The 25,759-nt window shown below is 46.3% G+C and overlaps 2 protein-coding genes across 3 annotated transcripts; one reads left to right on the top strand and one right to left on the bottom strand.

Moving 5' to 3' along the window:
- Window positions 1-867: 867 nt before the first annotated feature.
- LOC118080080 (uncharacterized) lies at window positions 868-10,481 on the top strand. The gene is made up of 10 exons (XM_060271016.1): window positions 868-1,324; window positions 1,676-1,686; window positions 2,839-3,015; window positions 3,373-3,567; window positions 4,386-4,408; window positions 4,511-4,814; window positions 5,392-5,395; window positions 6,635-6,780; window positions 8,768-8,891; window positions 9,790-10,481. Exons 1-10 carry the CDS (start codon window positions 895-897, stop codon window positions 10,398-10,400), a joined length of 2,025 nt encoding a protein of 674 aa, XP_060126999.1. The 5' UTR covers window positions 868-894; the 3' UTR covers window positions 10,401-10,481.
- Window positions 10,480-24,579, bottom strand: LOC118080907 (E3 ubiquitin-protein ligase TRIM58-like). Of its 2 annotated transcripts, XM_035106927.2 has the most exons (6): window positions 24,071-24,579; window positions 22,092-22,187; window positions 19,813-20,043; window positions 16,867-16,889; window positions 14,857-14,963; window positions 10,493-12,670 (listed from the first exon to the last, which is right to left on the bottom strand). In XM_035106927.2, the coding sequence occupies exons 1-6, from the start codon at window positions 24,449-24,451 to the stop codon at window positions 12,075-12,077; spliced, it is 1,434 nt and encodes a 477-aa protein (XP_034962818.1). In that variant the 5' UTR covers window positions 24,452-24,579; the 3' UTR covers window positions 10,493-12,074. The 2 variants fall into 2 exon arrangements, with proteins under 2 accessions (XP_060127218.1, XP_034962818.1); XM_060271235.1 differs by lacking the exon at window positions 22,092-22,187 and having other exon boundaries at window positions 10,480-12,670.
- Window positions 24,580-25,759: the final 1,180 nt, after the last annotated feature.

Here is a 25,759-nt window from a genome sequence, read left to right as displayed (position 1 = left end):
GCTATAAGGTAATTTATGGACCTAATAGGTATCTAAAGCCATTTGCACATGACAAAATATGTATTTTATCAAAGTAATTGTTGAACTAAAATACAATTAAGAAGTATATTAATAGTGAAATAATTATTAAGCTCTAACTTAAAATGATTTTTTATTCCTAACAAACTTAATAATGCAAACACATTGATTGGCATTTGGCAATAACAAAAGTTCCTTTAGAAACACAATTTACAAAGACTCATAATCTAGTCTCTAGAAACTTGCTATAACATGAAATAATAGTTCTGGTTACAGGTAGGTAGCCGTGTTGGTCTGGATCTGAAGAAGTGTGCATGCACACGAAAGCTCATACCAAAATAAAAACTTAGTTGGTCTTTAAGGTGCTACTGAAGGAATTTTTATTTTTATTTTTTTATTTTTATGAAATAATAGGTGTAACTATATGATGCAAACTAGTAATAATTATAAATAGCTTTATTAATATGAAATTAAGTGTTATAACCTGTACAGTGCAATTGTAGGTTTTATTTTATTTGTTTTTTATCTTATATTTTGGAAGTGTACATCAAGGTTTTTTTCCCTTTGAATTTTTTTGGGGCCCCCAAGAGAGTGGGGCCCTAAGCTATACCGGTAGCTTGTTTAGCTTAAACGTAAATCCGGCACTGACTGGCCTTGGCTGGGCCATTGGCATGATCCAGCCGCGTTCTTCTCATGCTCCTACGCGCAAAAACGATCGCCAAGCTCAGAAGTGGGGGTAACAATGAAAACTCAGCTGCCTGCCGCCCCCTTAAACACCCCCCACCCGAAAGGGCGGGGCTAACACAAGGGCCCGCCCACCTCCCCCAATCCCACCCTGTTTGCCCGGGATCCTTTTGTGCTTTCCAAACTGCGGCCATGGCCGATCTGGGAGGCCTGCGGAGCGCGCTCTCTTGCCCCGTTTGCCTGGACCTTTTCCGGGACCCGGTGATGGTGTCCGGCTGCGGCCACAACCTGTGCCGGGCCTGCGTGAGTCGCTGCTGGGGGCAGCTGGAGAGGAGCCTGCGCTGCCCGCTCTGCAGGGATCTCCTCCCGCTGCATCGGCTGCTGCAGCCCAACCCTCTTTTGGGCAGCCTCGCGGAGCGCCTCCGGAGCCCCCGTGGCCCCACGCTGCCGCCGCCGCTTGCTGCCGGGCCCCTGGAGGGAGAGAAGCGCCCCCTGAAAGAAGCTGCTTCCGTGGACGGAGGATCCTCGTTCAGCATTGCGCCTGGTTCGGCCTCGATCGTGGGAACGGCGGCGGGGGTGTTTGGGGGAATGTCTGTGAGCAGGAAAGATACTCCGGGATGGGGTGGGTGGAAGCTGCGTGGCGGGGTTTAAGAAACCTCGATGGTCCGACGGGGCGGGGGCTGGGGGGCGGGTTGAGGTCTGCCTCTTGCTCCATCCTTTGGACGTGTCTGCGTTTAAATGAAGCCAGGATCTCAAAAGTTTCCAGCCGTCGTTAAAAAGAAACAGAAAAAGCACGCATCCAGATGTCTATAAGAGTATTTGTTTCTTTTTTGGGGGGGAGGGGGGTATCCGGGTCACTTGGAAATGAAGCGTTCTGAGCCATAAAACAAAGAACAATGGCTTTGCTATATCTCCACTGTCAGAGGCAGTTCACTGGGCAGTTTACTGCTGTTCTCCCCATGTCTTCCAAGAGGCTTGGCCCCTGTGAGTGCAGATTCCTGGACCAGATCCTGCCAGGTTTTAAAAAATGCTGTTTTGGCTCTGATTTTTCGCTGAAAAACTGAGCAACATTTTAAGCCTGCAGCAATATTGTCATAATGTGTTGGGTTTTGTTTTTATTTAAAAAATGCAAAGACATTATTGAGTTAAGGGAAAAAATAACCTTGCCTTGCTGGTATCATCACTGTGATCAAAGTCTATAGCGGGCATCCCCAGACTTCGGCCCTCCAGATGTTTTGGACTACAGTTCCCATCATCCCTGACCACTGGTCCTGTTAGCTAGGGATCATGGGAATTGTGGGCCAAAACATCTGGAGGGCAGCAGTTTGGGGATGCCTGGTCTATAGGTGCCTGGAGGACCTTTGAGTGGATGATGCTTTTACCTGCCGTGGGGAACTCCTCCTTTACAATATCCTGGGCTTCCCCTGCCTATTGCTTATTGCTTATTAATATGCCTCTGAGCTGTAAGCTGCAGCGTGATCCAAACAAGCCTTGGCTAATGCTAGCTTCACATGTCTGGTCAGATGTAAATTGTTTTGCTTTCAATAGGGATTCCTTTCAGATAAGCCTAGCAAGGGAACTGATCTGTGGCTCTCCAGATGTTATTGGACTCCAACTTCCACCATCGCTGACCCTTGGCTATGCTAGTTGGGGCTGATGGGAGTTGGAGTCCGACAATGTCTGGAGGACTACTGGTTCTTCATCTCTGGTTTATAGCGTTGCAGCCAGAATGATGGTCCCCTGGTCGTCCACCGTCCCCCCCAGTGAGCAGTGGCAAACAGGTCCAAGGATCACCACAAACTGTTGGAATGTATTTAAAAATTTTGCCCTGCTTTTCATGTGCCTGTCAAAGCAGCTTACAAAAAAAGAAGAAGAAACAAAACATGCAATGTGCAAAATTTAAAGCATCAGAAAATTAGAATAGAATTCATGATGCAAAGGAATAAAACTGCTTTGACTTGACACCTGAAACTTTGCAGGGAAAGTGAAGGAACAATTTCTCATTGACATGGGGACCATTCATCAGGCTCCTGCATATATTCTATGAAACATCTTAAAGCCAGGGTTGCTAGGTGGCCAGAGGAATAAAATCACTTAGCCTGCTCCAGCAGCACCCTGAACATTCGAAACAAGTAGAGATTTGATAAAGACATGAGAGCACGGCGTAGTGTTGGGAGTTGGCAGCGCTTTGCGCAGCTGTTCACAAAAATAACCACATCTGTCTTTCAGGGAATGCTGGTGGTGGACCAGTCTGGTTTGAAGCTAGAGAGAGAAGCCAGCACCATTGAAGAGAAGCAGAGAGGCGAGCTGCTGGTGGGTCTTTTAAATGAGATTTGCAAGTAGGATAGCCAGAGGCAAAAGAGAGCAGGGCTCCTGCGCCTTTAATAATCATATGCACAAGTGGGGATTCCAGTAAACGTCACTTGCACGGCAAATTTCCTCTTCTGCACAGCAATTAAAAGTGCGGAAGCCACAACCGCTTTTGCATCTGGACACCCTTGTTGAATTCTATATACACACACACACCACTGTTCTTTCAAGGAACTCAGGGAAGTGTGTGATTCCCTGCCATCTCTTGCTGCCCTCACAACAATCCTGTGAGGTAGGTTAGGCTGAGAGATGGAGACTGGCCACACACTCGATTTGTTTTGCTTGATCCTGTCACTGTAGAAGCAGGCGGAAGTGGAAGGACAGCAGCTTACCCAGCAATGGAAGGAGCTGCGTGGGTTTTTGGAGGAGCAGGAGAGGCAGTTGCGGAACCATTTGGAAGAGCTCAAGAGAGACATCGCCCAGGGAGCCCCCAACATGCTCAGTGAGGATCGTCTACAGCAGGAACCGTACAGGGAGCCCGGCCAAGTGTCGCCTGTAAGTTCTGCAACAGGGGTGGGGAACCTTGGGCTAAAGCTACAATCAGGTGCTTTTTCCTGGTTATTTGCTGGTTATTTAATTAATAATAATTGTATTTATATTTTATAACATCTGAATGCAGCTTGAATGTCTTGTTCAATTCGGAAGCTGGTTCCTACTTTTAGTAAAGCTGTTGTACTTTTAACGATGGCCCAGTGATCGCTATTATTATTTACTGTTCAATAAACACTGTATCTGAAGAAGTGTGCATGCACACGGAAGCTCATACCAAAATAAAAACTTAGTTGGTCTTTAAGGTGCTACTGAAGGAATTTTTTTATTTGTTCAATAAACAGTATTTATTAATAATAATAATAAAGCAATAAAACATCAAACATTAAAAACTTCCCTAAACAGGGCTGCCTTCAGATGTCTTCTAAAAGTCAGATAGTTGTTTATTTCCTTGACATCTGGTGGGAGGGCGTTCCACAGGGCTGGTGCCACTACCGAGAAGGCCCTCTGCCTGGTTCCCTGTAACTTTGCTACTCGCAGTGAGTGAACCGACAGAAGGCCCTCAGTGCTGGACCTCAGGCTGAACGATGAGGGTGGAGACGCTCCTTCAGGCATACTGGGTTGAGGCCATTTAGGGCTTTAAAGGTCAACACCAACACTTTGAATTGTGCTCGGAAACGTACTGGGAGCCAATGTAGGTCTTTCAGGACTGGTGTTATATGGCCTCAGCAGCCGCTCCCAGTCACCAGTCTCGCTGCCGCATTCTGGTTGGTATGCTTCCCTGACTGTTGTGTGCATAAACCTCTTTTTGTCTTTCCTTTTAGGGTGTTGGAAGAACTAGGAGCAGGTAAATATTGACCCCTTCCCTCTGCATCTCTGCTGGCTTTGTAACAAGCAGAGAAATGGATGTTGGGTTTTGGGATCATCCCTCTACTTCCTCACCCTTCAGCATGGAAGATGGCATGTGGAAGACAGACCTTGCTGTAGCACAGCTAAAGCAGAGACTCTGCAACTTCTCCAGGAAACGGGCCGTCTTGCAGGAGGTGCTGTTGCAATTCAAAGGTAAGCAGGAGTCTTGCTGCGGCACTGCCTCATGGGACTTGTGTTATTTGTGTGATGCCTGCAGCCATGTGGGTGGGGTTGATTTTTGTGGGTTTTTGAGTCTGCCAGCATGTTGGACTTTAGATGTTGTTGGACTACAACTCTCCTCATCTCTGATATTCCAAATGTTAAAAAGCAGCACGAAAAACCTAGTTTGCCGGGCAGCTTGAGGGTTATTTTCTGAAAAGTGTTGGTGCTGACCTTTAAAGCCCTAAATGGCCTCGGTCCAGCATACCTGAAGGAGCGGCTCCACCCCCATCGTTCTGCCCTGACACTGAGATCCAGCACCGAGGGCCTTCTGGCGGTTCCCTCGTTGCGAGAAGCAATGTTGCAGGGAACCAGGCAGAGGGCCTTCTCGGTGGTGGTGCCTGCCCTCTGGAACGCCCTCCCATCAGATGTCAAAGAGAAAAACAGCTACCAGATTTTTAGAAGACATCTGAAGGCAGCCCTGTTTAGGGAGGCTTTTAATGTTTAATAGATTTTTTTATTTCATTTTTCTGTTGGAAGCCGCCCAGAGTGGCTGGGGAAACCCAGCCAGATGGGCGGGGTATTTTTTTTAAAAAAAAAAAGCTTTGCTGGGAGCGTCTGTGTTATGAGCTGATATGGTTTGCCCACCATGCTAAGCCACACATTTAACCACAACTTGTCCCACAGATTATCAAACAAACCATCACTTGTTTCTCCAAAGTTAGGTTTGTCTCCAGCTGCTTTCGCCTCGTTCCTTTGCAGTTTGGTGAGCGTCAGCAGCTGGTGTGGTGAATCAAACCATGGTTATGGGACAGTGCTGGGTTTGCACATAACGCCAAGCTTTACAAACTTACAAACTTTGCTTTGTCTTTACTAACAGCAAGCCTTTGTTTCAGACTGGTTTGTAGACAGTGAACAAACCATAGTTAGGGCTGGGTTTATACATATTGCTCAGCCATGGTTCATATAACCATGGTTTAATAAAATATGGTTTAGTATTGTGTGTGAATCAGGCAGACTGACTTCTGAATGAACACATATGGGGTTGTGCTGCTGCTTGTTATATGTATGCTGGAGAAATAATTCATTGGGAGGGAGTTAAGTAATTCAGATCCAAGCCCTTGGTTCCATTCTTGACTCCTCCTACAGAAAGATCCAATCTTAGTCGCCTAGATCAGCAGACCACAAGGATTTTTTTGTCTCGTAAATTGCTGATCAGAAGGTCGGTGGTTCGAATCCCTGTGACGGGGTGAGCTTCCGTTGCTCGGTCCCAGCTCCTGCCAACCTAGCAGTTCGAAAGCATGTCAAAGGGCAAGTAGATAAATAGGTACCACTCCAAGCGGGAAGGTAAACGGCGTTTCCGTGTGCTGCTCTGGTTCGCCAGAAGTGGCTTTGTCATGCTGGCCACATGACCTGGAAGATGTACGCCGGCTCCCTTGGCCAATAATGCGAGATGAGCGCGCAACCCCAGAGTCGGTCACGACTGGACCTCATGGTCAGGGGTCCCTTTACCTTTACCTTTATCATTTTGATCCACTGTTGTGGGACCCCTTTTAAAATAGTGATATTCTGAAATATGTAGGTTAGATCTTTCTCTCCCCCTCCCCCACTGGAAATAGAAGGGGTGGGTGGTCCATATCTTCATTCTGGACGCTTACCCCAATTCCTATTCTGTTGTTGTGTGTATGTTTATATAATTTGTGGGAGGCATTGCATGGTATTTTGCTTTCTTTCCTCCCCCCCACCCCACTTTGAGGGCAGGCGGGCAGGCGGGGAGGTTGAGCTGACATTTGAACCTGAAATGCAAAATGGTGTCCCAAATATGCGTACCAAATTTCATTCCCACCCATTGATGTTCAGGGGAGCTAATGAATTGCAAGCAAACAGAATTCCCAAGCAAAGGCTTGCCTTCACTTGGCTAGCCATGTTGCTTCCTCTTCCTAGGCCTCTGTGCTGAATAAAATGCCCGTCCCATGTCTATAGAGTTAGAGCCCAATAAATTAAGATTTATTTCCTCTCCTATGGACCAAATTCTCACCCTTTGCCCTCCTTGCTCAAGCAGGCTACAGAACAACACCCTCATTTCAGTCCGTGCCGATCCACCCTCCCCAGGAAGACAGAAGCGAAAAATCTGCAGCGAACGTGATCCAGGTATCTGGTTTTTGGAGAGCAGCAAGTATTGGGAATCTGGGAAGACTGATCCCTTGGTCCATCTAGCTTAGTCTTGTCAACACTGACTGGCAGCAACACCCCAGCCCCGGATGAAGATGAACCGAGGATTGAACCTAGGACCTTTAGCATACAAACCAGATGCTCTTCCACTGAGCTAAGACCCTTCCCTATTAAATGTTGCTTAACTGTTCTGTTTCCAAAGTTCAGAGGTGAGTATGGATCCTTATACAGTGGTACCTTGGTTCTCAAACGCTTTGGTACTCAAGCAGCTTGGAACCCAAACACTGCAAACTCGGAAGTAAGTGTTCCAGTTTGCGAACTTTTTTTGGAAGCCGAACCTGCTCTGTTTTGAGTGTTATGCTTCCGATTTGAGTGCCACACTTCCATTTTGAGGGTTACGCTGTCTGTCTGTTCTTGCTATTTATTTTGCATTTTTGTTCTTGTGGCTCTTATTTTTTTGTGTGACTATGTGGAACCCAGTTCAACTACTGATTGATTGATTGATTGATTGTGTGCCTGCAGTACATTGTTTATTGCTTTCATATTATGGATCAATGGCCTTGTTAGATAGTAAAATTCATGTTAAATTGCTGTTTTAGGGGTTGTTTTTAAAAGTCTGGAACGGATTAATCCCTTTTGCATTACTTTCTATGGGAAAGTGCGCCTTTGTTTTGGAACACTTTGGTTTTGGAACGGACTTCCGGAACGGATTAAGTTTGAGAACCAAGGCACCCCTGTATAGGGAAAAAACAGCATCATCCACACAAGAGGGGATTTATCTGCAGGCTTAGGGGAACCCCAAGGTTCGCAGAAGTTCACAAAACCATTGAGAAGCAAGTGTTCTCAGTGAACACGGAATGCATTAACACATAATGCATTATTATTATTATTATTATTATTATTATTATTATTATTATTATTATGCCACCCATCTGGCTGATTTGCCCCAGCCATTCCGGGCAGCTTCCAACAAATTAATACACAGTAAAACATCAAACATTTTTTTTAAAAATCCATATACTTCGGGTGTCTTCTAAAAGTCAGCTAGTTGTTTATTTCCTTGACATCGGATGGGAGGGCATTCCACAGGGCGGGCACCACTACCGAGAAGGCCCTGACTGCTGGTGGGGAAACTGAAAACCACGGGGAATGGAATGGGGTATCACTAGAACTTGTGGATACCCAATGAATGTTGGAGGGTTTAGGATGAATAAAAGAAAGTACTTCTTCATGCATCGCATACTTAAACTGTGGAACTCACTGCCCCAGGAGTGATGGGCCCTACTTGGATGGCTTTAAAAGAAGAGGATTGGACAAAATCATGGGCTATTGGTGGCTACTAACCCTGATGGCTGTGCTCTGCCTCTTTGGTCGGAGGCAGCGATGCTTCTGAATTGCTGGAAACCACAGGAAGGGAGAGGGCTCTTGTGTTCGAATTCTGCTTGCTGGTTTCCCACAGGCATGTGGGCAGCTGCTGTAGGAATAGGATTCTGGACTAAATGGGCTGTGAGACTGATTCAGCAGATAATAATATTAATAATAATAATAATAATAATAATAATAATAATAATAATAACTTTATTATTATTTATTATTATTATTTGTTCCCCAGCCACTCTGGGCGGCTTCCAACAAAGATTTAAAATACATTAACATGTCACACATTAAAAACTTCCCTGAACAGGGCTGCCTTTAGGTATTTTCTAAATGTCAGGTAGTTGTTTATCTCTCTGACCTCTGATGGGAGGGCGTTCCACAGGGCGGGGGCCACCACCGAGAAGGCCCTCTGCCTGGTTCCCTGTAGCTTTGCTTCTTGCAGTAAGGGAACCACAGAGTTCTTATGTTCTTAAAGCAGGGTCAGTGGGGGGCAGCGCCCAGGGCCGGATAAAGAGACTTGGGGGGCCACAGTTGTGCCCGCCCTTCCGGCCCAGCCTGAAGTTTCCCATCCCTGTTCTTGATGTTTCAGGAGTTGACAACCTGCAAGAGAGCTGCAGTGCATTCAGAGGAGTTGCTGGTGGACTCGCCCCTCACAACTGCTGCCATCGCCAGGACGATCAAGGAAGAGGAGGAGGAAGCGGGGATCCCTGCAGGTAGGCGGCCCAGACCCCACTTGTTTCACTGAGGTGGGATTTGGGGACTCCAACTCCCATCAGCCCCAAGCATCAGGACCAGTGATCAGGGATGATGGGAGTTGGAGTCCAGCAACCATTAGAGGATGCAATTTTGTAAGTTAAATGAATATCTCATAACATAGGTAAAGCTAACTGCGATAATAAGAAATCAGTCAAATAATATATTTTTTAAAAAAAACAGTGGAAATGTATGGCAAAGCAGTGCTCGGAAAAAGACCTGCCAATATGCCTAGATTAAAATGTGAGGTATGAGATAGAAGACAGGTCAGTAAAGAAAGAAAGTAGAAACAGGTTAACGGGAAATTACAGAATGCAAAGATCAATGTAAATCTAGATAATAGAAGGAAATCGAGCGGGGACTGAGGGAAGTAGATTGGGAAAGGGTGGTGGAATTAATGGATTTGTAATGTAATATATGCCAATCAATTACAGTAGTGCCTCAACTTACAAATTTAATCCGTTCCGAAGGCACCTTCATAGGTCGAAAAATTCGTAAGTCGAAAAATGTGATTTCCCATAGGAATGCATTGGAAACAGAAAAATTCGTAAGTCGAAGCAACCCTATCTAAAAATTCGTAAGTCGAAAAATCCCTATCTAAAACCGCCGCAGTTTCCTTTCGGATGTCGAGACATTCATAAGCGCGCGGCCATTAGCCCCATTTGTAAGTCGAAAAATTCGGTTGTCGAGTTGTTCGTAAGTCGAGGTACCACTGTATAACATAACAGAAAGCTAATTAAAATTTAAAATTTAAAAAAAAATTAGAGGAAGCATTGTTGGGTACCATTTGATGGTTATCCAAGCTCGTTTTTCTCCTACTTGTTCATCCCCTGGCTCCTTGTGCACTTTTCATTCCAGCAGGCGTTACACTGTCAGGCGGAATTAAGGAAGAGAACCCACAACAGAACGGTCACGAGCTGGCGGAACTGCCCGCCACAAGACCGCCATGCTCAGAAGGTAGCACTCCCCAGAGTCGTGAGCGGGCGGGTGCAGGTCAAGCCGCCTTTGCGACAGGAAGGTGGCAAGGAACTAATCTGGCAACGGGCGCAGGTCAGCCCGCACGGCCCAAGGGAGGGCGCACGAAGGCAGCTGCCCAGAAGAGGAAAGAGAGATGCTTCCCATGTCCCGAATGCGGGAAGACCTTCCGGCAGTTTGGGGTCCTGCTCACCCACCACCGCCTGCACACGGGCGAGAAGCCCTACAGCTGCACTTACTGCGCCAAGCGCTTCAGCGATTACTCCAACCTGATCGCGCACCAGAGGACCCACACCGGGGAGAAACCCTACCGGTGCGCCGACTGCGGGAAGAGCTTCACCCGCAGCACCACCCTCACCATTCACCAGAGGGGCCACACGCGGGAGAAGCCCTACCCCTGCCCCCAGTGCGGAAAGCGCTTCAGCCGGTCCTCGAACCTCACTATCCACCAGAGGACTCATGCAGGGGCGATGGGGAAGAAGTCACGGATTTGAGTTAAGGGGTGGGGCAGGACGGGACGAATGCTGACCTTTGGCTTGATCCAGTAGAGGTCCGGTGTGTGTGTGTGTGTGTGTGTGTGTGTGTGTGTGTGTGTGTGTGTAGTTTAAAAATAAATAAATAAAATGGGTCAAATGTTGAATACAGTGCTGGTCTTCTGTGCCAGGAAATACCAGACACTTAACTAATGATCCATTGCTTGTCCTTATTAAGTAAATTGGAATGAAGATGCATGAGACTTTTAATCTCAGGGTCGTGGGTTCAAGCCCCACGTTGGGCAAAAGATTCCTGCATTGCAGGGGGTTGAGCTAGATGGCCCTTCCAACACTGAAAATTTTACCAAGAAGATTCATGATAAGGGTTTCATTATTATTATTATACAGAGAATAAGGTAGGATCAAGTCTTTATTATTATTATTTATTTATTAAATGTATATACTGCCCTATACCCACTGATCATCATCATCATCATCATTTTATTTATATGCCGCCTTTCCATAGTTAAAACAATGCTCAAGGCGGCTTACAACATGACAAGATTTACATAATTACCAACATAACAAAAGTCTCAAGCAATGAATAACACATCAAAAAGTACACAACCAAGTGGAAAAAAATTTCCACATGAATCATAAAATCTAAAACTAAGAATACAGCATTAATATCAATCACAATTTAAAACGATATAGATGAAAAATAAAAGCAATTTAGAAAACAAAAACTGAGCCCTCTCTGCCCAGCAGCAGCAGCAGTCGCAATCCTTTATGTTTATGGAGCCTGTCAGGCCCCGCCCCAAGCCAGGTGAAGAGAACCAGGGCAGGGCCCTACAGGTCTATAGGGAAGCTGTTCATTCTTATCTCACTGCAGGGGCGTAGGGGCGGTCCGCTGAGCGGGCTTTTTGCCTGGAGGCTCGCCCTCTACGTGGTGCGCATGCGCAGCTTCGTTACGTAGCGACGCATGCGTTATTACGTAGTGATGCATGCGCCCTACGAGCGACGCCCTCAACCCCCAGTGCACGGCGATTTGCTGCCCTGGGTGATGCAGCGGCTTCCTCCGCCACTGTCACACTGAAACCTCAAAGTGGGGGATGATTATATTTAGGAGTTGTAGTGTCGTCATAAATGGATTTTCAAGACAAATTTGCTACGGATTTTCCTCCTAAGAGTGCAAGTTGTCTGGAGGAGAGAGGGGAGAAAAAGGCTTCTCATAGAATCATAGAGCTGGAAGAGACCACAAGGGCCATCCAGTCCAACCCCCTGCCAAGCAGGAAACGCCATCAAAGCATTCTTAACAAATGGCTGTCAAGCCTCTGCTTAAAGACCTCCAAAGAAGGAGACTCCACCACACTTCTTGGCAGCAAATTCCACTGTCGGAACAGCTCTTACTGTTAGGAAGTTCTCTTGCCACTTGAATGGAAAGCGGAAACAGATGGGGGCTGTTTTGGCTTTCGAAACACACTCACTGAGTTCGGAGTCTAGAGTGGCCGTTTCCCCTATCAAAAGCGAGGGACGATAATTAGGGGGGGGCTGCAAGACCATGCAACAGTGGGGCCTACTGTCAGTCAGGATAGAGTTGAAGACGGGAGGGGATGTGGGAGGCAGCTGGCAAGCAGGACAATGGCTGCCTTTTACTGTTTGAATCAACACGAATGACACGGGTTGGGAGAAGCTCTAGTTTAGTGCAGAGGTAGCCGTTTTTTTGCTCATTCTTGCTTTTGGGCCTGGGCAGATAAGCAAGGGGTGGGCCCCGTTTGCCCCTTTCTGTTGGCGGCTGGGGCTAAAGAAGGGCCGCAGGGGGCCACAGAAGGTCCCGATGTACGTGTAAATGTGGGTTCTCTCGGTCACGTCGTAAAAGGAAACCTCCCCTTCGGAATAGTCCAGGAAAACTCCCACCCGCTTTGGCCTTGTGTTCACGGGGAGCAGCGTAGGGCAGGAAATCAAAGCCTTGTATTGGTCTCCCTTCCGGAGCCACAGCCTCCAGTACCCACTTATGGGGGAGAAAATGGTTTGCTGCCCCTTCCTGCTCACCGATTCCCTACAAACCCCCAGGTCCCATTCTGGGCTGTCTCCCACCTCCACCTCCCAGTAGTGCCTCCCGGAGGTGAACGCCTCGGAGCCCAGGACAAGGACATAAGTGTCAAATCTCTCTGTGTTGTTATTGTCGTCTGGAGGCCGCAGCTGCCAGGATCCTCTGTATTCCACACTTTTCCTGTCTGTGGAGACCAAAAGACTTGGATGCGCTGTGGTTGGATCCAGAGACACGTCCACTAGAGGATGGTCAGAGAGAGAGATATAGGAAAAGGGGGAATTGGGACAGGGGACAGGCACAAAACCCGTAACAGAACTGCTGGAAATGATCCTATAATAATAATAATTTATTATTTATACCCCGCCCATCTGGTGCCACTCTGGGCGGCTTCCAACAGAAGTATTAAAATACAGTAATTTCTTAAAGATTAAAAGCTTCCCTAAGCAGGGCTGCCTTCAGATGTCCTCTAAAAGTCTGGTAGTTGTTTTTCTTTTTGACACCTGGTGGGAGGGCGTTCCACAGGGCGGGTGCCACTACCGAGAAGGCCCTTTGCCTGGTTCCCTGCAACTTGGCTTCTCGCAGTGAGGGAACTGCCAGAAGGCCCTTGGCACTGGACCTCAGTGTCCGGGCAGGACGATGGAGGTGGAGACACTCCTTCAGGTCCTAGGCGATCCTCTAGTCCAGCCCCAAACCTGGTGCCCTCCATCTGTTTAGGCTTCCTCTATATATTTATTTCATCATCACACACACACACATGTACAGGTGAAACTCGGGAAATTAGAATATCGTCGAAAAGTGCATTTATTTCAGTGATGCAACTTACTATTTTTTTCTTTTTCTTTTAATTTTTACAAATGCTTTCTTTTGGAAATTCCACAGTAATAAAACAAATAGTTACAATAATACAAAAATAAACATTGCTATTACATTTCAACAATTACATTCCATTTATAATTGACCCACTGTAATGGTCCCATACCCAGGTGGTGCTGTGGTTAAACCACAGGGCCTACAGCTTGCTGATCAGAAGGTCGGTGGTTTGAATCCCTGTGACGGGGTGAGCTCCCGTTGCTCGGTCCCAGCTCCTGCCAACCTAGCAGTTCGAAAGCGCGTCAAAATGCAAGTAGATAAATAGGAACCGCTACAGCGTGAAGGTAAACGGCGTTTCCATGTGCTGCTCTGGTTTGCCAGAAGCGGCTTTGTCATGCTGGCCACATGACCTGGAAGCTGTACGCCGGCTCCCTCGGCCAATAATGCGAGATGAGCGCGCAACCCCAGAGTCTGTCACGAATGGACCTAATGGTCAGGGGTCCCTTTACCCTTAATGGTGCTGTTGTGGCTACTCTTGAGTAAAGTCCGCTCTGTCTTTAAGAGTTTTATTGTGCATAGTATTCACAGTGCAGAGATAGCAGAAAACATGACCTCTCAGTCACTCGCAGAATCCGGGAGTGGACGTTTCCTGTTACGTGCCCAGCATAAGAGTTTGGGCACCCCGAAACGCCTCCTCTCGACCTTACGTTTGCCTTAAATTGGGCGCCAGAAGGGGCTGCCTGTTCCCCTCCACCTGTTGGTCAGGGCCTTGCAATGGCTCTCTAGCATAGCCAAGCCCTGGTTCCTCCAACTCGCTAACTTCCTCATTCCCCCCACCTGACCCGCTGCTGCTGCTCTCACTGGGCGCAGTGCTGGTCAACAGGAGAGGCGGAGGTTCCCTGTACGGAGGTCCCCTGACACCCAATTATGATTACAAGAAATAAAGGCTTGACATATCTTGCTTTGCATGCCATGCATCTATCTCATATATAGGTTTCACCTTTCAAGTTGCATTACTGAAATCAATGCACTTTTCGACGATATTCTAATTTTCCGAGTTTCACCTGTATATATCCCAACATTTTCTCCAAGGAGGTCAAGGTGGTGTTTGTGGTTCTCCCTGCCCTCGCCATTTTATCCTCGCAGAAACCCTGTGCGTAGGTTTTAGGTGGAGAGCTGGTGACTGGGCCAAGGCCACCCATTGAGCTTCAGGCCCCAGCAAGGATTTGAACCCTGGTCTCCCAGGACTTAGTCTGACACTCTGGACACTACACTGCACTGGCTAACATACTGCGCCATACCATTTATCCCATGCTGGGTATGGCTGATGGGAATTGTAGTTCAAAGCGTCTGGGTGGCACCAGGTTTTTTTGGGGGGGGGAATCTTATTTAGCCCATCTAGTTCAGTTTTGTCTACACTACGGCTGGGCAACCTGTGTCCCCCTTCCCCCCTATGAATGCCATTGGGTCAAAACAGCTCCAGCCAAGAAGGCCAATCATCAGGTATGATGGAAGTTGTAGTCCTTCTGGAGGCCCATTCATTCCCCCTATCCTTTCACTAAAGCAAATGGGAATGTATGCTGAGTGAAAACCAAAGCCCCAGTGTGCGCGTACCTTTGAATTTGGTTAAGATCTGAATCATGTCAAGGCAAGGAATGTTGTAAACGTTCTTCAGTTCCGTAGGAACGACTTCCGGTTCGAACAGCGTCACGTTTTCCGTCCTACACAAAGGCATAATCCATTTCATTTATATATGCATTTCCCGACTAATGGGAGGCTAACGGGGAGGGGGGAGCAGAGAGTGTTCTAAAGTACAGTGGTACCTCTGGTTAGGAACTTTATTCGTTCCGGAGGTCCGTTCTTAACCTGAAACTGTTCTTAACCTGAAGCACCACTTTAGCTAATGGGGCCTCCTGCTGCCGCCACGCCGCCAGAGCACGATTTCTGTTCTCATCCTGAAGCAAAGTTCTTAAATCGAGGTACTATTTCTGGGTTAGCGGAGTTTGTAACCTGAAGCGTTTGTAACCCGAAGATTTTGTAACCGAGCTACCACTGTAATTAGGAGGAACTTGTGGACAGCGGTGGACTTCGGACATTCCCATTTCAGTGGCGCCCTGCATGACGCTAAACTTCGCCCCCCCCCTTCACTATTGACACCACTGTTGCGACGCCCACACCCAGTCTGGCCATACTGGCCATGCTACCCTAAAACCGCCTCTGCTGTGGGCTCCAGACATCGTGGACTACGACTGGAAACACCATCAAAGCATTCTTGACAGATGGTTGTCAAGCCTCTGCTGAAAGACCTCCAAAGAAGGAGACTCCACCACACTCCTTGGCAGCAAATTCCACTGCCGAACAGCTCTTACTGTCAGGAAGTTCTTCCTAATGTTGAGGTGGAATCTTCCTTCTTGTAGCTTGAATCCATTGCTCTGTGTCCGCTTCTCTGGAGCAGCAGAAAACAACCTTTCACCCTCCTCTATATGACATCCTTTCATATATTTGAACATGGCTATCATATCACCCCTTAATCTTCTCTTCTCCAGGCTAAACATACCCAGCTCCCTAAGCCGTTCCTCATAAGGCATCGTTTCCAGGCCATTGACCATTTTGGTTACCCTCTTCTGCACACATTCCAGCTTGTCAGTATCCTTCTTGAACTGTGGTGCCCAGAACTGGACACAGTACTGCAGGTGAGGTCTGACCAGAGCAGAATACAGTGGTACTATTACTTCCCTAGATCTAGATGCTATACTCCTATTGATGCAGCCCAGAATTGCATTGGCTTTTTTAGCTGCTGCATCACACTGCTGACTCATGTCAAGTTTGTGGTCTACCAAGACTCCTAGATCCTTTTCACATGTACTGCTCTTAAGCCAGGTGTCTCCCATCCTGTATTTGTGCCATTCATTTTTTTTGCCCAAGTATAGTACCTTACATTTCTCCTTGTTAAAATTCATCTTGTTTGCTTTGGCCCAGTTGTTTAACCTGTTAAGGTCATTTTGAAGTGTGATCCTGTCCTCTGGGGTATTAGCCACCGCTCCCAATTTGGTGTCGTCTGCAAACTTGCTCAGGATGCCCTCAAGCCCATCATCCAAGTCATTGATAAAGATGTTGAATAAGACTGGGCCCAAGACAGAACCCTGTGGCACCCCACTAGTCACTACTCTCCAGGATGAGGAGAAGCATTGCCTCTGCTCAGTGACCAGCTGCCTTTGGCTCCCTCAAATGTCACCTTGTAGGCTACGATGCCATCAAGCTGCCAGAACTGCTTATGATAAGAAATGTATGCTTATGATAAGAAAAGTAACTTTAAGAACTGGTGCCTAAGCTTTCGCAATTTCCAGCCCCCTCTTCCCTCCCCATCCCCTTTTCCTTGTGTGTCATGTCTTTTAAATTATAAGCTTGAGGGCGGAGAACTGTCCGAATATGAATGATTGCAAGCCATTCTCGAAGCCTTTTCGGCTAAAGAGCGGAGTAAAAAGAAATGCTTTAAAATGAATCAGTTAGAGGAAAGGGCTCAAATTCTACAACTAGAAGCCATACTTTGTGGCCTGATTAGTTTGTGACATTTCTTCCGGATGTTTCAAACCTTCTAAGTGGAAAGCAAACTGACACGCTTACCTTGCTAACACATTTTCCACATCCTGGGCAACCGGAAAATGAAAAGAGAAATTAGTGGTTATTATTTTCTTTTTGTAAAAAAAATAAATGGTTGAATGCCTTTAAAAGTATACCGGTACTTCATCTATTTTCTTAAATCAGCTGCATGCAATGTTTTGAAATAGCCTTGCTAGTTTTGAAATAGCCTATGAACTTTATTTTCACGGTCACCTCCCTGGGCCTGGCTAAAGATGATTTCAACAAGCCCAAAGGCTTGTTGCGCTTTTCAAGTTTGCGTATACAAACAAGCCAATCTAATTTAACAGCTTAAAACTAAGCAAGAGAAATGATCATGCCTAACACAGAAATAAAGATGTACTATACATCTCCACTCTCCAGATTATGTGTTGGGTTAGGACCGGATTTAGGTTTGATGAGGCCCTAAGCTACTGAAGGTAATGGGGCCTTTTATATGTCCAGCTGTCCTCTGTCAACAACAAATGGTCGCTGTTTTTTGTGTTGGATATATGCTATATGGTAACTTATGGGCCTAACAGGTATCTAAAGCCATTTGCACATAGCAAAATATGTATTTAATCAAAGTAATTGTTGAACTGAAATACAATTAAGAAAAAAGTATATTAATAATGAAATACAATTAAGAAGTTTATTAATAGTGAAATAATTATTAAGCTCTAACTTAAAATGATTTTTTTATTCATAACAAACTTAACAATGCAAACACATTGGCATTTGACAATAACAAAAGTTCTTTTAGAAAGACAATTTACAAAGACACATAATCTAGTCTCTAGAAACTTGCTATATCATGAAATAATAGGTGTAAATATATGATGCAAACTAGTAATAATTATAAATAGCATAATGTAGGCACCCTATATATAGAAATGAGGAAACCAATGATATTTTAGGGTGCAGGCGAGCAGGCAGGGCACATTACTTACATCATAGGAGCCTACACAGCACAAAACACTGTTGCTGTATGTAGGTTTTATTTTATTTGTTTTTTATCTTATATTTTGTAAATGTACATCCAGGTTTTTTTCTTCCTTTAAATTTTTTTGGGCCCCCAAGAGAGTGGGGCCCTAAACTATAGCTTGTTTTGCATATACATAAATCTGGCACTGCATAGTTTGAATCCAGGACTCGGGGCTCGTTCACACTTTGGTTTGTCGCAGGATTTGAGTGGTTTTGTGCTTATCTCACTCTTTCTAGGCACAGATCCAAGCGATTTTGCAGTTGCCATGCCACTTTAAGCAGAAGGGGGTCTTTCTATTTAGCTCTTTAGTGCTAAATAGGAACAAATGGCAATCTGTTGAAAACCCGATTGCTGTTTGTTCCGATTCAGCGCTAAAGATCGGATTTCCAAGGAGAAAGCAGCGCTGCAAAGGGAAGTGTGGATAAACAGCTGAGTCTTCAAACAGCCTCTACTGCGAAGTTTTCAATGCTTGATGTTTAGTTGTGTTTTTATATTCTGCTGGAAGCTGCCCAGAGTGGCTGAGGCAACCCAGTCAGATGGGTGGGGAATACATAATATATTACTACTACTACTACTACTACTACTACTACTACTACTACTACTATACAAGTGCCCTGCCACTGAGTTGTGTGGTCCTTCCCCATAAGAGGCAGCAATTAAATTTAAAATAACCTTTGTAAAAATAAAAACCAGAAGCTTTTTGTGGAGGAATTATAGGGACAGAACTACCTAAAATGTATCAAAACTTATTCATGTATGCTACTGCAGCAGCAAGAATGTTACTGGCCCCAAAATGGAAAGAAGCAGAAGTCCCAGCAAAAGGAAGAATTGATACGAAAACCTATGGAATACGTATGCAGAAACTGCGAATTTCTTACCGGAAGAATAAGAAATCAAGATAACAAAGTTTTCATAAAAGAATGGAAGTGGTTTGTTGAATATTTACAGATGAATTACAAACAGATAAAAACATTGGCAGGATTACTGTAGCAACCTGCAGTTTTATAAGAGTATACTTTTAAAGAAGATTAATAAATGGGCAAATTAAGTTAATTGGGATATGCAGAAGATATTAAAAACAAATTTAAGGGGAAGGAAGTCAAGTTTTGAAATGTCAAAATGAATGTAAAATTAGTGAAATGTACAAAACTAGTGAAATGTATAAACTTGAAATAATAATAATATATTAATAATAATAATAATAATAATAATACCCCGCCCAGCTGGCTGGGTTTCCCCAGCCACTCTGGGCAGCTTCCAACAGAAAAATGAAATAAAATAATCTATTAAACATTAAAAACCTCCCTAAACAGGGCTGCCTTCAGATGTCTTCTAAAAATCTGGTAGCTGTTTTTCTCTTTGACATCTGATGGGAGGGCGTTCCACAGGGCGGGCGCCACCACCGAGAAGGCCCTCTGCCTAGTTCCCTGCAACTTGGCTTCTCACAGTGAGGGAACTGCCAGAAGGCCCTCAGTACTGGACCTCAGTGTCCGGGCAGAACAATGGGGGTGGAGACGCGCCTTCAGGTATACTGGACCGAGGCCAGTAATGTGTGTGTGTGTGTGTGTGTGCGCGTGCGTGTGTTATTACATACATTTCAAACTGAAAAAAGAGGAAACAAATTTTTTTAAAATCCTTCCAGTAGCACCTTAGAGACCAACTAAGTTTGTCATTGGTATGAGCTTTTGGGTGCATGCGCACACTTCTTCAGTGTGCAGCAATTAAAAGTAAGTTGAACTCGCACAAGCAGGAAACCCAACATTTACTCACAAACCCTATTGGTTTCAGTGGGGCTGCCTCCCAGATACCCTCCATAGCTCAATTGGTAGATCATGAGACTCTCAATCTCAGGGTCATGGGTTCGAGCCCCACGTTGGGCAAAAGATTCCTGCAATGCAGGGGGTTGGGCTTGATGACCCTCGCAGTCCCTCCCAACTCTACAAATCTGGTTCTATGCCTAATCTCACCTTCAAAAGTTCAGCAGGCGCCTTCTGGCTCTTTGACTTGATCTCCTTAACCAGCTGTTTCAGCGAGGAGTTTTGCTTTGAGAGTCGGGTTAAATTTCTATCCAGCCTCTTCAGGGTCTGCCTCTCCTCTGCCTTCAGCCTCTGCAAGAGTTCCTCCTCTTCCTCAACTAGGAAGTTGTACAGCTTTGCAAACTCGCTCTCCACCCGCTCCTTCTGACTGTGCACCTTGTCCTTCATCAGAAAAAGAAAGATGGAGATGGAGAGATTCAGCAGCGCTTCCAGCTCTTGGCTCCAGGGTTAAGACCGTCAGAAGAGTTAAGAAAAAGAAGAAGTCCCAGCAAAAGAAGAATGGATACAAACATTTACGGAATATGCAGAAATGGCAAAACGTACCGGAAAAATTAAAATAAAATCAAGAAAACAAACTTTTTTTTATAAAAGAATGGAAATAGTTTATGGAATATTGACAAACAAGCTGTAAACAGATAAGAACATTGGCAGGATCATTGTAATAACGTGCAGTTTTATAAGAGTATATATTTAAAGTAGATGAATAAATGAGCAAATTAAGTTAACTTGGATATGCAGAAGATATTAAGAATAAATTTAAGGAACCACAAAAAGAGTCAAGTTTTGAAATGGTAGAATGATTGTAAAGTTATTGAAATGTATAAAACTGAAAATCATAAATATTATATGCATAAGAAGAGCCTGCTGGATCAGGCCAACAGCCCACCTACGCCAGCATTCTGCTCTCACAGTGCGCAACCAGATGCCTGAGGGAAACCTATATGCAGGATCTGAGCACAAGTGCCTCCTAAGGTTTCCAGCAACTGGTATCCTGGAGGTAGAGCACATAGCCATTGTGGCTAATAGCCCCTGATAGGATTATGATGGCCAGTTGCAAAGGGGAACTGCCTGGGCTGTGTGGGTTCTTCTGCATCAACTAGTCAGCCCTATCAGCCCTTCAATGGACAGGGATGCGGGTGGCGCCGTAGTCTAAACCACTGAGCCTCCTGGGATTGCCAATTGGAAGGCCGGTGGTTCGAATGCCCGCAATGGAGTGAGCTCCCATTGCTCTGTCCCAGCTTCTGCCAACCTAGCAGTTCGAAAGCACACCAGTGCGAGTAGATAAATAGGTACCGCTGTGGCGGGAAGGTAAACAGCGTTTCCGTGTGCTCTGGCTTCCGTCACGGTGTCTCATTGCACCAGAAGCGGGTTAGTCCTGCTGACCACATGACCTGGAAAGCTGTCTGTGGACAAACGTCAGCTCCCTCGGCCTGAAAAGCGAGTTGAGCGCCGCAACCCCAGAGTCGCCTTTGACTGCACTTAACCATCCAGGGGTTATTTACCTTTTTTTCACCTATGGACAGGGCTGCCAACACTGAAGCAATTGTCTCATTCTGTCTCTAATGCAGTGCCGAATTAAACCTGGTGGAGGTCCCTAGGCGGTCGAAATCTCACAAATTACCTGCTAACATTTCTTCTTCTTTTTTTACCCATTTTATTACACAATATAATTTTGATCCACTGTTGTGGGGACCCAGGTGGCGCTGTGGTTAAACCACTGAGCTTAGGGCTTGCTGATCAGAAGGTCGGCGGTTCGAATCCCTGTGACGGGGTGAGCTCCTGTTGCTTGGTCCCAGCTCCTGCCAACCTAGCAGTTCGAAAGCACGTCAAAATGCAAGTAGATAAATAGGAACCGCTACAGCGGGAAGGTAAACGGCGTTTCCGTGTGCTGCTCTGGTTTGCCAGAAGCGGCTTTGTCATGCTGGCCACATGACCTGGAAGCTATACGCCGGCTCCCTCGGCCAATAATGCGAGATGAGCGCGCAACCCCAGAGTCGGTCACGACTGGACCTCATGGTCAGGGGTCCCTTTACCTTTACCTTTATCATTTTGATCCACTGTTGTGGGACCCCTAGGCCGATGTCTGCTCTGCCTACTTGGTAATCTGGCACTGCTTTAACAGCAGGGCCATCCCTGCCTGCTGCCTCCAAAGGGGCTATTTTCAGAAAAGCCCTCAGGGAACCGGTGTGTGTCTGTACCCCGTGGTGGCTGATGTTCATTGAGGCTGGCAGGGAGCCCAAAAGTATGTTGCACCAGAACCAAGGACAGAGCCGACTAATTTTTGTGTTGTTCCCACCCTCCTCCTCCTCCTGCTCTGCGAGTTCTGCAAAGATTAATACTGAGACTAAGGAGGAGGAGAATTTCCGGCAGTGCCACCTGCGCCCTACGGCAGGAGGAAATCTTTGGAGGTTTGCAAACTTGGCACCTGCCTTCCACACAGCTGTTTTCTTCCCTTCCTTGTATTTCTGCTCCACAGACGCTTGCAGTTGTCGAGTGAGCAAAGATACGGCATGTTGCAGCTTCCCCTGGCAGGAAAACGGGAAGAGAATTACGAGCAAATCAGGTTTGTTTATTCCAGCTTGGTTTCCCCCAGGCCAATTCTATTCAGTACGTACTTTCAGCCCAGTTCGCCGCTTCCAGAGAACCCTGGCAGCTTAAATCGTAGCTCAGCAAAGGCTGCGTATACACCATACATTTAAAGCACACACACACCCCCTACACAAAAACCATGGGAACTTCTATTTTGCCCCATAGAGCTACAATTCCCAGCACCCTGAACACACCAGGGTTCTTTGGGAGAACCCAGGCACCTTAAATGTTTGGTGTATGCAACCTCAGTTGGTACCAAAATACTCAGCCCATTGGTTTGGCATGGGCCAAGTGACTCGCAGATTTCCACCCATCAAACTGAGCGACTGCTACTTTGTGTTACTTAGGCGACAAACCCAAATGTCAGTCCCTGAGAGTCAGTCCCACTGAACTCAATGGGGCTGACATGTGTGTGTGTGTGTGTGTGTGTGTGTGTGTGTGTGTGTGTGTGTGTGTGATTCCACTGTTATTTTTCCACCACAACATTTATTTTATTTTATTTTTGCAATAAATTTTATTAAGTTTTTCCATTTCTATGTTCATTGTATTTTCCATTTCTATATTCATTCCTTATTCTTTTAACGTTTATCATGGCTTTACATATACCAGGGCCCCCCAAACTAAGGCCCGGGGGCCGGATGCGGCCCAATTGCCTTCTAAATCCGGCCCGCGGACGGTCCAGAAATCAGCATGTTTTTACATGAGTAGAATGTGTCCTTTTATTTCAATGCATCTCTGGGTTATTTGTGGGGCCTGCCTGGTGTTTTTACATGAGTAGAATGTGTCCTTTTGTTTAAAATGCATCTCTGGGTTATTTGTGGGGCATAGGAATTCGTTCATATTTTTTTAAAAAATATAGTCCCCCCCCCCAAGGTCTGAGGGACAGTGGACTGGCTCCCTGCTGAAAAAGTTTGCTGATCCCTGACATATACTTAAAATTCCTATTTATTTCTTTATTTATACCCTGCGCTTCCCATTTTAGAAACTGGGCTCAGGGCAGCTAACAGCAAATATAAAACATTGATTAAAATGTGACTTTAAAACAGCATAAAATGCAACATAAAATGCAGCATCGATATCAATAAAATTCAAAAATTCAGGGGTCATTTTGGGAAAAAGAAACCCAGTCAGTAGACATCAAATGATCACCAGGGCTAACTGGCCAAGTTGGTCCTACTAGGGCCAGCAAGGAGACCTGGGAAGAATTTAAATGTGGAGGCCAGGGAAGAATTTAAACATACCGCCCTTTCCCCCCAAAAGCACCTTATAACAGTGAAAAATACCTTAAGGGTGACCTGAGCTGCTGACATTCTCCATAACTCAATTTAATAACCTCACTCACTATTCAATGAGTCAGACCATTGGTCAGCACTGCCTACACCAACTGGCAGCAGCTCTCCAGGCTTTCACACAGGGCTGTCTTGCCAGCCCTACTTGGAGACGCCCTGAATTGAACCTGGAACCAAGCAGATGCTCTGCTACGGAGCTACACCCCTTCCCCTCAAGGTCTGTTTCAGAGGCTTTCCGCCCAGCTGCCAGCGGACAAGGCACTATTAGGCAGGTGTTCAACCAGAGACGGGGCCTTTCCTGTGGTGGCACCCTGCTCTCGGAACACTGTCTCCAGAGGAAAAATGCAGAAAGGGAAAATGCAGCTTGATTCCCTAACTTCTATGAATGTCTGAGGGGTTTTCTCATTTTAGTTGGGACATTCCATTCGGTTTTAACCCTGCGTTTGCTGCCTCAGATATTTACAACTACGGAAGGGCAGGCTAGGAAGGGAACGCAATGGGACTGTAGGAAGGAAGGGGGAAAAACCCACCTGGTATTCCTGGGCAGCATCTTCAACAGGCACCACGGAATGAGAGGCATGAGCCTCGGAGGCCTTGCAGGTCTCACATAAGAGAGCCTTTTCCTTTGTGCAGAACCATGTCAGGTCTTCTCGGTGCTCCTCACATAGACTCTGAAATTCCCCCTCTTCCTCAGTTCCTCTCTCCTGCTCCTGCTCCCCTTTCTCCTCCCGGTCATCCTTTGGGGAAGTCCCGCTGGCTGCGGCCTCCCTCTTCACGCGAGAAAAACAGAACCGGCACAATTTCTGTCCTGCGACGACCACGGCAGTTTTGTAGGGCCCTTGGCATAGGGCACAGACAGGCCTCCGGGGTTTGGGCTTGAAGGCCGGTTTCGAAGCAGGAGCGTCAGCCATCTCTGCCCTCCAGGAAGCGCAGGCTGCTCAGGTTTCGTTTCCCTCGCTTGAGGAATCCCTTCAGAACCGAAAGCACAGCTGCTGGTTCTTCTCGCAGCTGCCCATTGCTGGGCTCTGTGCCAGGGCAAGGTAGCGCTGTGTGGCAGAAAGGCATTGCTAGGGGAGCGTGCCAAGTTCCATTGTGCAAAGTTCAGCACAGAGGCTTTTGCTCAGAGTGGCATTTGACGCATTTACAGCCAGGCAATAACAAGTTCATGGGAGCAAGAATCCAGAATATTCCAGAATATTCCGACGGAACTTGCTGGAGCTCAGCTCCGGCACCTCCCAGGTAGGTGCTGTTGCCATTCTAAGAGAATAAGGGTGAGCGAGCTCCGGCACCTCTTTTTCTAGGAAAACAGCAGCGGTTATTACCATTATTTATTCAATTTGTATACTACCCTTCATCAACGGATCATCTTCTGAGGCCCTCCTTCGTGTGCCTCCTCCTTGAGAGGTCCGGAGGGTGGAAACACGAGAACGGGCCTTCTCTGCAGTGGCTCCCTGTCTGTGGAATGCTCTCCCCAGGGACGTTCGCCTGGCGCCTTCACTACACACCTTTAGGGGCCAGGCAAAAACGTTCCCTTTTAGCCATGCCTTTGTTTGACATCCTATACTATACCCTTTTAAAATGTGACTCTTTTCTTGGGGGGGGGATGTTATTGGGTTGTTTTTATTCTGATTATATATGTTGTGATCTTTTCTGTGAACCGCCCTGAGACCTCCATGTTTAGGGCAGTATATAAACTAAATAAATCACCATCATCATTTCAGGGTGCGTCTCCACCCCCATCGTTCTGCCCAGACACTGAGGTCCAGCTCCGAGGGCCTTCTGGCGGTTCCCACCCTGCAAGAAGTGAGGTTACAGGGAACCAGGCAGAGGGCCTTCTCGGTAGTGGCACCCATCATGTGGAATGCCCTCCCGCCAGAGGTCAAAGAGAACAACAATTACCAGACCTTTAGAAGGCATCTCTGGGCAGCCTTGTAGGGAAGCTTTTAATGTCAAGAAAGAAGATTCCACCTAAACATTAGGAAGAACTTCCTGACAGTAAGAGCTGTTCGGCAGTGGAATTTGCTACCAAGGAGTGTGGTGGAGTCTCGTTCTTTGGAGGTCTTTAAGCAGAGGCTTGACAGGCATATGTCAAGAATGCTTTGATGGTGTTTCCTGCTTGGCAGGGGGTTGGACTGGATGGCCCTTGTGGTTTCGTCCAACTCTATGATTCTATGATTCTATGTTTGATGGATTTCTGTATTTTAATATTTATACCCCAG

This window comes from Zootoca vivipara, chromosome 2, assembly GCF_963506605.1.
Source record: "Zootoca vivipara chromosome 2, rZooViv1.1, whole genome shotgun sequence".
NCBI lineage: Eukaryota > Metazoa > Chordata > Lepidosauria > Squamata > Lacertidae > Zootoca > Zootoca vivipara.
The sequence above is the reverse complement of the archived record's forward strand: the minus strand, read 5'-3'. Positions and strand labels throughout refer to the sequence as shown.

What these genes read in the sequence shown, in the direction of transcription:
- LOC118080907 (XM_035106927.2), bottom strand. Translation starts at nt 24,451, where the DNA reads ATGGCTGACGCTCCTGCTTCGAAACCGGCCTTCAAGCCCAAACCCCGG. An exon ending in ATGCTGCCCAGGAATACCAG is followed by an intron (nt 22,188 to 24,070) that starts GTGGGTTTTTCC and finishes TTTTCCTGCCAG; the next exon opens with GGGAAGCTGCAACATGCCGT. An exon ending in AGAAAACAGCTGTGTGGAAG is followed by an intron (nt 20,044 to 22,091) that starts GCAGGTGCCAAG and finishes TTTCTGATGAAG; the next exon opens with GACAAGGTGCACAGTCAGAA.
- LOC118080080 (XM_060271016.1), top strand. Translation starts at nt 895, where the DNA reads ATGGCCGATCTGGGAGGCCTGCGGAGCGCGCTCTCTTGCCCCGTTTGC. An exon ending in CTGCAGCGAACGTGATCCAG is followed by an intron (nt 6,781 to 8,767) that starts GTATCTGGTTTT and finishes TTGATGTTTCAG; the next exon opens with GAGTTGACAACCTGCAAGAG. An exon ending in GGAAGCGGGGATCCCTGCAG is followed by an intron (nt 8,892 to 9,789) that starts GTAGGCGGCCCA and finishes TTTTCATTCCAG; the next exon opens with CAGGCGTTACACTGTCAGGC.